Source organism: Phaenicophaeus curvirostris, chromosome 3, assembly GCF_032191515.1.
Source record: "Phaenicophaeus curvirostris isolate KB17595 chromosome 3, BPBGC_Pcur_1.0, whole genome shotgun sequence".
NCBI classification, from domain to species: domain Eukaryota; kingdom Metazoa; phylum Chordata; class Aves; order Cuculiformes; family Cuculidae; genus Phaenicophaeus; species Phaenicophaeus curvirostris.
The window spans coordinates 66,333,806-66,347,700 of record NC_091394.1 but is presented as its reverse complement, the minus strand read 5'-3'; the positions used below and the strand labels follow the sequence as shown (position 1 = coordinate 66,347,700).

The window sequence follows — 13,895 nt, the reverse complement described above, 5'->3', positions numbered from 1 at the left end:
ACCCACTGCTTTTCATCTACTTTCTGTCTACTTTTATCTATAATCCTCATTAATTAGGGCACGCCAATCTGCTCTCTAAACCTTAGAAAACCTCCTTGCCCTCATAAAATTAAGACTTAATTAAAAAATGCCTTTAAAAATGTGATATACAGAAGTGGATCTATGTCTGTGTGAGTCTGGACAAGGTATTTATACTTGGCATACTTAACTTCCCATTCACTCTTACTCCTCATCTGTTTAGATGTAAGCTTTTCACAGCAAGGTCTCTACATACTTCCAATTAATGTTAACATCAAGGCCATCTCACAGTTTGTCCCTAGACCATAGGCATCGTAGTCTCCTGAAACACAAACCCTACCAGCTGTCTATCAGATTCTGGAATCATAGAATGGTTTGTGTTGGAAGGGGCCTTAAAGATCATCCAGTTCCAACCCCCCTGCCATGGGCAGGGACACCTCCCACTAGATCAGGCTGCCCAAGGCCCCATCCAACCTGGCCTTGAACCCCCCCAGGGATGGGGCATCCACAACCTCCCTGGGCAACCTGTGCCAGTGCCTCATTCTCCTCATTGTGAAGAAATTCCTCCTTCTGCCTAGTCTAAATCTGCCGCTCTCCAACTTGCAGGCATTCCTATACCCTTGTAAAAAGTCCCTCCCCAGCTTTTTTGTATGCCCCCTTTTCTGCTGACTTCAGAAATACTGAGAGGAAACACACACAAGTCTCAAGTAGCGTCTCAAGTAGCGTCGTCTCTTCCTCTGCTTAAAAGAAGGTCCAATGAAGACTGTTATAATGCAAGATTGGGGGGGGGGGGGGGAAGAAAGAAAAAGAAAAAAGAAAGAAACTTATAGCCAGACTAAGACTTGTCAGGGTGCACCTTTTATGATAGTATCAGCGTGGATTCAGCTTACATGTTTGTCATGCACCTTACAGAATGGAGCCACAGCTTCTGCAGCCCAACAATGTAAACAAAGAAGAGAGTCACACTCAGAGGGGGTTTTGGTGTCATTTAATAGAAGACACAAAAGGTTTTTTAAATTATTAAATGGTTTCTATTGAGCTTCACGCATATACAGCCCAGACAGACAACCAAAGGAAACTATCATTGTAACTACTGTTTCCAGATACATGTAACACAATTGGCTGAACATCTAAACTGAAATATCAGAGGCTTCTCTCCTTGAACATCATCGGACTCTTTACAGCAATATTGGGTGATCCTCAAATGTGCTTTGCTTTACTGACACAGAAGACACAAACCAGTCTAGAAAGTCATCTTAGAATTGATGTTTATTGTGCAAGTCCCACATACAAAAACATGGTATGAAATATAGCTGATGCATGATATGAGAGCAAATAGTAAATGAAAACCAGAAGTTTGCATGTGTTTCCAATCTAAATAATGTCCAGAGGTACCAAAGCAAAGGAAAAAGCCAGGCTGAAAAGAAACTTTACATGCACCACACAAAAGCTATCCTGCACAAAGAGCAATGTACAGCATATGTGCTTCTAAATCTCATCCTATCTTGGGGAATTTAATCATGGATAAGCCTTTTGCTGCCACCTGTACAGAAATCAACATTGCACAGAGTAGTTCAGGACAGTGAAAATAAGCAGGCTATCACAGTTGAACAAACAGACATGAATTAAACTAGGGATCCAAACTTTTCGGCAGTATAAGTATTATCCATGTTCTCTCCTGCAGATGACAAATTAATTGCTCCTCAGTGACATTCATTTTAACCTGAAATATTAATAATTTTGCCCTTTGTTTATACAATGTAGAAAGTACACATACGCATAAATGACAGGTACCAGAGAACCAGTTTGTAACAGACTAAAACAGTTGTTTCAAGAGCTTTTGAGAGATTGCTAGTCTGATGAGGATGCTCAATTCCATCTCATGCTGAAGTCACAACCATTTTGTTTATAAAAGCCAGTGTCTTCCTGCACATCTCAGAAGCGTGCTGAAGTGCAGCCCTGGAGGACCACTGACATCTGGTGGTCATTTCAGTCCTTCCCAACTATACCTGCAGCTCTCGGCAGGCAGCAAGGGCCAGCTGAAGCGCAGAGATACCTGAAGTTTGGGGGAAGTAAAACTTCTTCAACAATAGTTAGCCTGTATCATAGCCCACAGTGCTGCTAGTGTTAAGTAAACTGGCACACCTCTGTGAATATAATTTGTCCTAACTAAAACTAAAAAAAGAGTGAAAAAAAGTAAAATACAAATTAATTCTAAAGAAAGCTAAGTCATACATATTGCATTTTACAATTCCTTTATCTGATAATATTTTATACATGGCCTGACATAAATAACAGCCAGGGAAGCATTAAGTTACAGACCTTACTCTCTGTTTATTAACTTAGTGGAATTTGTTGGTCACAAGTAAATGCACATGAACTGCAATATACAAACAACAAACTCGATTAAAGCTGCCAGCACATTAATATTATTGTTGAATAAACTTACTCTGGAGATAATAAAGCTTTTCTAAATAGAACACATTTAATTAAACAAGAGAACAACTGGGTCATGAAATAGATTTATATACAACTGTCATTTTGATAAATAAAAAAAAGCATTGTTTCCTAGATAAGGTTTCCTTATTACTAAGAAAGAGCAATGAGATTTAGGTCTTATTTTGCTAGAAAACTAACACAATATTAAATTATAAGCAGGAGTATTCAATAATTTTATCCATATTGACATCTGCCTATATTGAGACCGCCCAGACAGAAACTGCCTCAGTTCTCTCCTGCAAATTTGAGAGCTGATATTCTTGGTGCTCAAAAGAAATAGCATGAAGACTACAGCCACCAGCACTGGATCTACAATGTACTTAGGCCTGTTAGTGCCAGTTGTTGGTAAGTACACATTTAACACTATGTTTTGCTTGTTGCAGTTCTCTACAGCTTGTAAACAAAGCTCTGAGGCCTTTCAGACATTCATCAAGAATACCAAAATCTTACTAAACTGTCATGAGAATTTCAGTCTTTCCCTACTGCTTTCTTGCTGCAAAATGACTCAAAGTCTGGTTTCAGATAAATCTGCATTTCTCACGGAAATGGGAGCTCAGTTCAAATCCATTAAAATTCTCACCACATGCTGAGTACTGGGAAGTAATCAGAGTGGTTTCATACACCTTTCTTACATGCTACAAGAGTGCACCTCCGCAAAAAATCTGCAGTACTAATCATCTGTCTCCAAACTGATCTGTATTTTTCACTTATCACCAATACGTATGACATCTCTCCATAAGCAAACAGATTGCTAAATTAGTTTCACTTCCAATCTAGGCTACCTAACTAGACTGAAAGATAGTGAACTATTTCAAATTACTTCTACAAAATGCATTGTTTTGCATACATTTTCTAATTGGCTGTGGCACATTGTGGGCAAACATTTCACAGAGGCACGTGCAATAGCTAACAGAGCCCAGTAGTGTGCAAAAAATAGCCAGTGCTCAAGAGTGGAAACAAGAAAGGGTACATGAGACACTAATATGGAAACAACTGTAGGGAGACACCCCAATGAAACCAGGAAACTCACACCAAGATAATAGGCTGGCTCAAAAATGGTTTCCGTTTTTGTCAAATTGTGATGCGTATTTTGTATTAAGCATTCATTTAACCATGTCCACGTAGTATACCATTTTAAAGCGCAAAATTCGCTCTACTTATTCATGTATATGGTTTTGTTTTCACTGTTTATTCTTTTTTTTATATTACCCTGACAAATAAAAGCAATTTTATTGTACGAACTCAAAAGGGGGCAAAGATCAACCAAGCATTTGACCAGGGGACTAATCAACAAACATGCAGCTCAACACTGGTTCCAAAAATTTTGGAACAGAAAGTAGAGCCTTGAAGATGAGGAGGGTCATGGGCGACTTTCTGCGATAGATGACAAACAGTTGAGGGCCATTATTGAAGCAGACTCATGCAAAACAACTCTAAAAGTCACAGAAGAACTGAAGGTTGACCATTCAACAGTTGTTCAACATTTGCACAAAAGTGAAAATAAAAAAAAACTCTACAAATGAGTGCTGCACAAACTGAATAAAAAACATTGTCATTACAAAGTCTAGTCTCCACTTCTTTGGTGCAACAGAAATTATCCATTTCTTGAGTGCATTGTGACATGTGACAAAAAAATGGATTCTATATTACAATTGATGGTGTACTGCACAGTGACTGGACTGAGGTGAAGCACCAAAACTTCTCCCCAAAACCGAAGCTACATGAAAAGAATTTTCACATGTTCACATGTTCACAATTTGTCAGTAAGCTGACTTCTTGAATCCTGGCAAAACCATCACAGCAGAGAAGTACTGCCAGGAAATCAAGAAAATGCACCAAGAACTGGAAAATTTATGTCCAACTTTGGTCAGTCAAAAAGGACCAATTCTCCCCCATGACAGTTCCCAACTACATGTCTCACAAATGACTCTGCGGAAGCTTCATGAACTGAGCTATGAAACTCCACCTCACTTAGCTTATTTATCAGACCTCTCTCCCACTGATCACCACATTTTCAAGCATCTTGCCAACTTCTTGCAAAAGAAGGTTTTCCACAACAAAACTACAGCCTAAAATGCCTTTGAAGAATTCATCAGTTCCAGGACTCAAGAATTCTACACTATGGGAATAAATAGACTTGTTTCTTGTTGGCAAAAAGACTGTAGATTCTAATGGTTCTTATTTTGATTAATAAATTTTATTCTAAATGGCCATCTAGTGCTTTAAAGTTCATGGTTAAAAACAGTGATTATTTTTGTCCCGACCTAATAGTCTGGTTTGACTCAGCCAGGGCTTGTGGCTGAGTTGGGTACCTGACTAAGTCAAAGGCTACCCAAAAGGTTTTCAGAAGACCAGTGTTAGGTTTTTCACTTCTGTTTGTATTTCAGCAGAAGTCTAGTATTTGTTGACCACTGATGCCTCTGGAGAATTTCACTCCTGTGGCCTGCAAATCACTGATATTCATATATTTCAAGTTTCTTCCTGTACTACTGCATGAACATACAGTGACAAAAGAGGCTTCACAAGAAACACATTCCTAAAGGTCTAACTGCAAATCAGTAGATATTAACCAGTACAGAAACACTCACAGAGACAGGCACAGAACCTATGTTCCACTTAAATCCTACTCTGAGCATTTGAAGTCCTATTTTCAGTATTTCAGCAATGCTGGTCTCTGCACAGTAATGTGTTTCACCCACAGTGAAAACCTGTCACATCGCTGCAGATGTGTTAAATAAAAGCATTATAATTAGGTCAGCTACCGGGTGAATGAGACAATAAACATTTTACCAAAGTACTGTCACAGCCCTTACAGGTCCTCATATGAAAAGAAAATCTCCTTTCCTCTGTTGTCGCTCCGACACATACTTTCCACACCCATCTCAGTATTGCCCATTCAATTATACAACAGTGAGGGATGATTTCTGTGAGACAATGTTCTAGTTCAGACACAACCTTTCTTCTACGTCTATATCGTACTGGGGATATTTTCCCAGGGTGGGGGGAGGGTGGAGGAGGGGGCAGTTAAAGATGCCCACCACTTACCACCAGGGACAGACAGGCCTAAAAATAATTTTGCTTGGTTCTAAATGATAATGTCATGATGGCAAACCTCTTCCGAAGACACATGAAAGCAAGATAACCCATTCCCGCCAAGACGCTGACCAGCAGAGTGGTGCCAAGAACCCTGGGTGCCCTTTTCTTGGCCACCCGGAATGCCGTTGGCAGAACAGCTGAGATTAATATGTTGTTGACATGTCCTAAAACTTTGTAAAATGCTTTTCTCTTCAGGACACGCTCATAATAGGCTTCCAAGTTGGGCCGCTTTCCGTTTCCCCAGTTTCTTCTTGCCAATCCCAGAAACTTAAGGCGATGTAATGTGACAGCAAGTGATACATCTGCCAGACTGAAGAAATCACCACAGAGCCAAGGCTGATTTTCATCTTCTAAGCAGAGATAAAACATAAAGAATTAGGAGCTAATGGGATACATGCACACATAGAAGCCTCCATCGGCTAAAATTTAGTTCAGTGCTATTTCAAAATGCTGTCTAATAAACACCACCAATGCTTCAGCTAAGATATGATTTTAATCAACAACTTGACATACATTCATTAAGGAAAGGACAGACACATTTCAGGTTCCCTAAAACCCCCAGTAACCACTTATGTTCCTCAACTACATTTCTCAAATCTGGATTAAATTAAACAAGAGTGGAAGAAGGAAGGTGGTTTAGATTTTACAAGAAAGCTACCATTTCGCCTGTGCCACTCAGTGAGAAGGCAGTTTGTCTACCTGTCCTTACTTTGTGCCTCCTATATGCAAAATCATAGGATTTTTACACTGAGAAGTTTGAGAAGCGATGGATATTCAAGCTCCCTCTCCAGTCAAAGGAAAGAGGTGAATCTTCCTGGGATGGCTCAGAGCAGGCACTGCCAGGCAGCATCAGACCTCTAACTTCAGTAGTCTGAATCACCACCACCACCTGAAAGGGCTTACCTGTACTAACTACACCAACAGCTTTTGAAACCCAGGATAAGTAATTTGGTGGTTAGCATAGCTGCCAGCATAAGTGCTCTCCTCTAGCCCAGATCTCAAACAGGATTATGCCATTCCTTCCTCGTTTGCAAACTTCTGCAGTTCTTCCCATGCAATAGACATGCAAAAAAGCTGGCATGAACATTCAGCAGCACCTCTACAGACACAGACGAATTCTGCATCTTCCCTTTCAATTCATTTCTCACCAGAGGAAAGTGACAGTTTGGCACAGAGGTGGTAACAGTCCATTTCAACCAGTTACGCAGGTATGGATGAAAGGCCTTTGCAGAGAATGAGTATATAGTATGTTACTGGAAGTAAACCTGGCAATTCATCCAGTGCATGAAGATGATGGAAAGGAAAACCAAGGAAGCAAACCTATGTGAAACAAAGATGCCTGTAGTGGCAGCAGCAATAAGTGAATAAGAGATCTGAGCAGCAGCAAGAGAAGCAGAAGCCCAAAGGTTGACCAGACCTGGCAGAAGCATCGTTCACAAATCAAAAGAAAATGTGAACAGCTCAGCCAAATTTCCAAGAGATGCATAACAGTCCTATGTTTTAGCATGCCTTGTGATCCTGTTGGTTTTCATAAGCTCATCAATACTGTATCAGCTGACTCTCTGAAAAGAGTCTTCAGCGGAGAAAGCAAAGGAGCTGCTGGAAATGGTGACACACTTAATTTGCTGATCAAAATCCTACCATCCTTTGTGAATTAAAAGACTTTATGTCACTCCTGCTTTTGAGTCAGCAGAAAAGCTCCCAGGTCCTGGGAGCTGGACCAAATTCTGAATAAGCACAAGAATAACATCATTTAAACAGAACACAATTTTAATTTGGGTAAATAAACCAGGAACACTACTTGGTTTCAAGAGGGTCGGGGAAGGAAGGTGCTTAATGACTGGAACAGTTATCCAGATTGCTAATTCTGCATATATGACAAATATCAGCACAGTATTTAAACAAGATCTTAATTAACCTGCGTTAAACATTAAGGTCACAATCATTACAGAGAACTGAGGCCTACAACTACAACATCAAGAATAACATTCTGTAATTAAGGGGTTTCTTATTTTCTTTATAAAATACTGCAAAATTGTGCAGGTAATTATACTCACTCTACCAAAAATGCGATTAAGCACTCTCGTAAGACTTGTACTCACTGACAACAGCAGAAACCCAAACTAGTATTTGAAACAGTATTGATTCCTTCTGTGAAGTTAAATCCCTAGATGGTGTAAGATTCAAACTGGATAAATTAAAACCAGTCCTGCAATGGTGCTGTTAAGTAGTTTACTCAGTCTCCCCAGATATAGGCATCAACAGAATTTAGCAAGAATAATTCCTGACCTGGTGTTTCCTCATTTCGCCGCTGCAATTCAGTCTCAACCTGATCCAAAACTTTTTCCAGTTCATCCAGTATTTTCTTCAGATATTTTATATTATCATGATCCAGCAGTTTAGACTAAATATAGATACACGTTAGTGTCATTGTACAGAGTTAATAATTTTATCAGAGAAACTTTTACTTAGTTTGATGCTACAGTGCTTATTCATAAAATGTGATTATTTTCCTTCATATATTCAGATGGATAACATTTGGATACTGGTGACAATTCAGATCACAGAAGAAAAACATTAGAGATGCTAGATATCAAGGTTTGCCTCAGCCTGCAGGTTGCTCAACATCCCAACACCAGCACCTGTGTGTACTTACCTCTGAAAACAGAGAAACCAGTCCAATACTTCAGCACACACTTGAAGTGTGTAGCTGATTTGGGGAACAGAATCTGCTTCACGCCTTGCAGAGTTAAACCACTGCATGACATTACTGCTAATGACAGGCAAAATAAATGTTTCTATCAGGACAGAAAAAAAAGCTGACACTAAGAAGCTCATAATAAAAGGGGAGAGTACAAAGATTTTTCTTACTTTAAGGCGTTTCTGTTTCGCTATATAGGCATCTTGAAGGTCTGGATTTTCTTCCGCAAGTTTTTTCAACTCTGATTCTGTGTTACTTATTTGGCCTGATATGAGAAAAAAAAAAACAAAAACAAAACAAAACCAAAAACAACCAAAGGAATACCATTAGCTCTCCAAATGTACTCATAATGCAATCCACAGGAACTGATCAATAGCTCGTGTATGAATACCACATCAGAAAAATGGGAAGCAGCGCATCAGTGAAGCATCACCACCAAGTTGGGATTCAAAACCACAATGTTTCGGAAAAAGTAACTGCTGCATAAATTGACCCCAGCACACCCTCTGCTTCTCTGTTGGCAATGAACTCTATAAAGCCATGATCTGCCAGGCAAGAACAAGGAATTCTTGCTAATATTTTTCTCTTACTCAGATAAAAACACTTTGCTGCCAAAAACAGTGCTAAATCCATAAAATTCTATTGCAACTCTCTTGCGTCTCTGATGTTTTTGTACCTTGGTTCCTGGGTTACTAACACTCTTTTCATGCTGAGAAAGTGCAGATAGGCCCATAACGAAATTTTCTGTAAGTCACTAGAGGTCATGTGCATAATTCCACAGTAAAAGCCTAAATACCACTGAAGATGGAACCAAGCTAAAATGTGATACCAAAATCTGTGATCCCTTTCAGAAATGTTCATTATGGAGCACATGGATGTTTTAGAAAAACATTCATTACATGAGTTAAGATGATGTGAAAAATTTAAGATAATTTTAGTGATTTCTACCACATAAGTATAGCCTTTTCTCTCCTTAAAATGAGACTTTGCTTGAAAATGCCATACTTACAGAATTAGAATACCAAAAGATATTGTATAATAAGTTATCTTACCTAAAAATATTTCTAGTAATAAACTGAGAACAAAAGAATAATTATAAGGCATGAATCACCTCTCACTTGTACTTGATAATTAAGTTTAGTTCCAATTAAGTCTTATAAACTAATAAAAAATTCTTGCTAAGGAATAATGAACTCACTATTTCATATATTCATTTTAACCTGAAATTACTGTGAAAGCCATCTTTCAACATAGTATATGAAGAAATCAAAGCATGTAATCACAAAATTAAAATCTTCTCTATGCAATTAATTACTTAATTGGATTTAGTATGAATAAACTTAATTAATAACTAGCTGGTAGCTTATTATATATAGCTCTTTCAAAAAGATCAGCTTTTTTTTTTTTTTTTCCAAAGCTGAAAACTAAACCATCCAGGAGAAGTCTGAACAAGCAAAGGAAGTGTTTAGGAACATCCATAAGCTATTTTTAAAAAGGCCTGAAATCAAGAAAGCAGGGTATGTTTTAAGCACAAAAAAAAACCCAAAACATTCCAATTTAGACAAGTACCAATTTTAGCTCTACCTATACAAATGTGTGTGTATAAACTGACAACAATTAATACCAAAAGTAAAAGGTAGAGGGGAAGAACACACATGGTCAGCAATGTTGTAAAGCGAACCATAATAAAAGAACTATTACTGTGTGAAAACACAAAAACTATCAATAATGTCTGTGAATAAAGTACAACTATTCAATAAACAGTTATCATCCACACCTGGGGGAGAAAAAACAAACAGACTGTACCCTGACTGATATAAGATAGAATCATAGTATGCTAGGTTGGAAAGGACCTCTAGGATGACCTTTAAGATAATAATTCATGTTACTTCAGTAAAAAAAAGAATGCTATTACTCTTACTAACATTATCCATTCTAAATGTCTCCAAAAGCTTTTTATTTCAAGTTTATTTTTCAGTAACCATCGATCCCTTGAGCAACAACAATGAATTCTAAATACTTTGCAGTGCTCAAGAGGTTACCAAGTCTGAGAAGACCCTAATTGCAGCCTTTCGGTTCTTAAAGGGGGGTTATTAGAAAGATGAGGCCTGTAGCAATAGGACAAGGGGTCACGGTTTTAAACTGAAAGAGAAGACATTTGGACTAGATCATAGGAAGAATTTTTTTTTGCTGAGGGTAGCAAAAAACTGAAACAGGTTGCCCAGAGAGGTGGTAGAGGGTCCATCCCTGGAAACATTCAAGGTCAGGTTGGATGGGGCTCTGAGGAACCTAGCTGAAGATGTCCCTGCCCACTGCAGGGAGGGTGGACTAGAAGACCTTCATGCTTCCTTCCAACCCAAACCACCCTATGATTCAATGACTTGAAACAGGAGTTCATTTCAGGAGGTTCTCTGTTATACAGGGGACTGAGCAACATAACCAACAGTTACTTCCTCTGCCCTTAACCTATTTTTTTATGGGAAACTGGTACATATATAAAAGTCCATCAGGTAAAATACCAGTCCCGAGGAAGTCAAAGAACATTTGACCATTGATTCTTCCAGATCACCTGTTCATCTTTTATCCTGATTTTATATCACTGAGTTATTCACACTTAGTATTTTGGTTTAGATTGTGCTTTAACAATTTCCATTGGTCAGATGAACACAAGCTACTGACTTCTTCATACTTCGTTTTTTCTCTCTACATCTGGCACCAAGCTGACACTAGCAGACTCCTCAGACAAAAAGGGCCTGATGATTTCCTTGTAATAAATATGTAACAAACACACTTTGCTTCATTGAGGCTAATTTGCATTTGCTCCACTTTGAGAAGAAAGCAATTGCTTAAATTTAATAGGTAAACTTATTACAAGTTTAAAATCACAACAAACTCGTTTCCTTCAGCGTAACGGTTTGGCATGAACAGTAGTAGCGCTGTTCCCTAAAAATTGCTTTATAAGCCTAAATAACAAGAGCAGAGATGAAAATATTCACAGCTGTTACAGTTTCCACTTTCTGTTACACATACATTTTCAATCATTAGGAAAATTAATTATATATTCTTCCACCTCAAAAATGGAAACTCCTCTTTCCCTTTTTCAAAAGCATAGAGAATACAAAACCAATAGAAAGTATATGCACAAATTATCATGGACTGCAATTGAAACTGAAAATTTATGCTCAAAATATTCTACTTAAGGTGCACTGAAGATAAAAAAATGAATGTAATGCAACACTCTATTACTGATATGAATTCAGAGCTACAGCAGTACATACTACGAATTCTGCTGGTAGCATAGGCTGGAATCATGGAGTCCACTGTTAACTCGGGGTGCAGGATGCAGCCATGTGTGTAGGCATCCATAGGCAAGGAGTCTAGAAGCTCTCTGTAGTGTTGCACCCTTGGATAATACATGCTCCCTTCTTCTGGCATTAGTCTTGGTACTCCCTCTGCAATACGAAGTTAAAAATAGTCAAGAAAACAAGAACGAAGTTAAAAATAGTCAAGAAAACGAGAACCATGTAATGGATCAAGAGCAGTGTTTTCAGAGTTACCTTGGTTATGTCCAACTGGCACAGATGCCACAGCCACAGTTGAGAAAGTTTTACTATTCTCCACTGTAACTTGACAGTGTTATTGCAATTCAGCAAAATTTATATGCCTACTGCATTTGAAAACCTCTGGATCATTCCAATTCCTATGCAGCAACCCATGTAAACACATACTTAAGAGACCTTCAAATCAGAGAACCAGGTTCTGCATGTTTCGTAGTTCTGGGGACAGGAGATTGTGGCACAGAACCCTTTACTTTAGCCCTCTCACAGTAGGGTACAATTCAGGTCGCAACAAGGCATTCCGTGTGAAACATTTCTATGGCTGAAATGCTATAAAAATTACAGTACAGGAATCCTACTCAAAGCATGGTTAGAGTATTCCTGCACCCCACTTGGTTTTATCCTGCCCTTCATCTGCCTGAGCCCTAACTATTCATCTTTTCCAGTGTTAAATGCCTATTATATTCCTCAAACAATGACGTTTTCTCCACGGCTTAGAGATCATGGTACTAAATACCTGAAACACAAAATGTTGCCTCTTCACATCTAAAAAAAATATAACTGCGTATTTTCTTCCATCCAGGAGGCAGTCCATTTCCTGGCAATACTGATAAGGAATTTCAAAAGCCTCCATGTGATCTCTTCTGAGGTTTTTCTTCCTACTTTTTTTACCAATTCACTCTATTTTGGCTTCAAAAATAATTGACTCACTCCACTTTCTCCCACCCCACCAAGATTACTCAAGAATTAAGTAGTAATGTGTGCGCATTGCAGGACCTGCCCAACAGCAACAAAAGATGAGCTGCTCTTCGTTCAACACATTAGTTTTTTACTGACTTTTCCAACCCTGCCTGAATCAGTGGGGAGCACAGGGGTGGGGTTTTACTTACAGCTGCTCGTGTAGGAGCTGGAAGACCAGAACCAGCTCATTCTAAAGAAGCGTGGTTTTACCCCATACCACCAACTATTAGAACTCATTTACTGGTGAGATTATAAATGTTTTCTGGTTCTGAACAAACCAACATATAGTGATAGAGAGCTGACCCCAACACTGCTGCATGCCATGGATACATGGGGAAGGATTTCACACTGAAACACCCATGCTATGGATGCACGGGAAGGACTCCTATGGGATTACCATCTACAAACGTCGTTTCGAGGTAGTCAATAATCTGCGTTGCCTCGCAAATTATGTTTTCCCCATGGATCAGGACGGGTACTTCTCCAGAGGAATTTAAGCGCATGAACCACGGCTCGTTGTGCTCACTCAGCGGCAGGTTTACATCATGCTCTTCACACTCCAGGGCTTTTTCGGCTATCGCCAAGCGCACCTGCAGAGGTACCATCGGCGTTACCCTAGGAGAAGCGCTCCCGGACAGCCGCACCCGGCCCTGCTAGGGATGCAGATCAATCCCATCGCTCCGTCTCCATCCCTCCCCCCCGCCGCGGCACCCCGGGAAGGACGGCAGCCTGGGGCCCGCCGCCCCCCTCACCTTCTGCGAGGAGAAGGACTGCGTCCAGTGATAGAGAACCAGCGGCGCCATTCCCGCTCGCGGCAATGCGGGAGGGATGCGGGAGGGATGCGCAGCGGCGGCCGCGCCCGCCCCGGCCCGGCTCCCGGGGATCAGAAGGGATGCGCGGAATGGGAAGAGAGGGAGGTCTGCGGGGGACAGACGCTTCTCCCCCTGCGCCTGCCCCCGCACTGCTCGGAGCACGGCCCTTCCGAAGGGGAAGCCGCCTGCAAACCGGCCTGCGGCATCCCCTCGGGAAGCGAAGATGGATGCAGATGGATGCTCGGGTAAAAAGGTCACATGGCAGGATTTCCACCCAGCCCCTACGCCCCCTTTGGGTTTTTATTTTTTTCAACAAATACTTCCACTATCGATTTCGGGGACGTTGGCATCATGCTTTTGGATAAGAGAGCGATAAATATTATCAATCGGAAGCCATTCTGAATTAGACTCTGTGAGTATAAATACTCCATTGCCAAATGCACTTAACTTACAGCAAAAAATAAACAAACA

The 13,895-nt window shown here is 40.0% G+C and overlaps 1 protein-coding gene across 1 annotated transcript; it reads right to left on the bottom strand.

Annotated features, from left to right (window-relative positions):
* Window positions 1-5,523: 5,523 nt before the first annotated feature.
* On the bottom strand, window positions 5,524-13,480 carry GDAP1 (ganglioside induced differentiation associated protein 1). Its single transcript, XM_069854269.1, has 6 exons — window positions 13,365-13,480; window positions 13,010-13,202; window positions 11,593-11,766; window positions 8,485-8,579; window positions 7,903-8,017; window positions 5,524-5,963 (listed from the first exon to the last, which is right to left on the bottom strand). The coding sequence occupies exons 1-6, from the start codon at window positions 13,413-13,415 to the stop codon at window positions 5,581-5,583; spliced, it is 1,011 nt and encodes a 336-aa protein (XP_069710370.1). The 5' UTR covers window positions 13,416-13,480; the 3' UTR covers window positions 5,524-5,580.
* Window positions 13,481-13,895: the final 415 nt, after the last annotated feature.

Excerpts from the sequence above, each read along its gene's own strand:
- GDAP1 (XM_069854269.1), bottom strand. The coding sequence starts at position 13,415 with ATGGCGCCGCTGGTTCTCTATCACTGGACGCAGTCCTTCTCCTCGCAG. Across the intron at positions 13,203-13,364 it reads AGTCCTTCTCCTCGCAGAAG|GTGCGCTTGGCGATAGCCGA; the intron begins GTGAGGGGGGCG and ends GTACCTCTGCAG. Across the intron at positions 11,767-13,009 it reads CGAAACGACGTTTGTAGATG|AGGGAGTACCAAGACTAATG; the intron begins GTAATCCCATAG and ends TTCGTATTGCAG.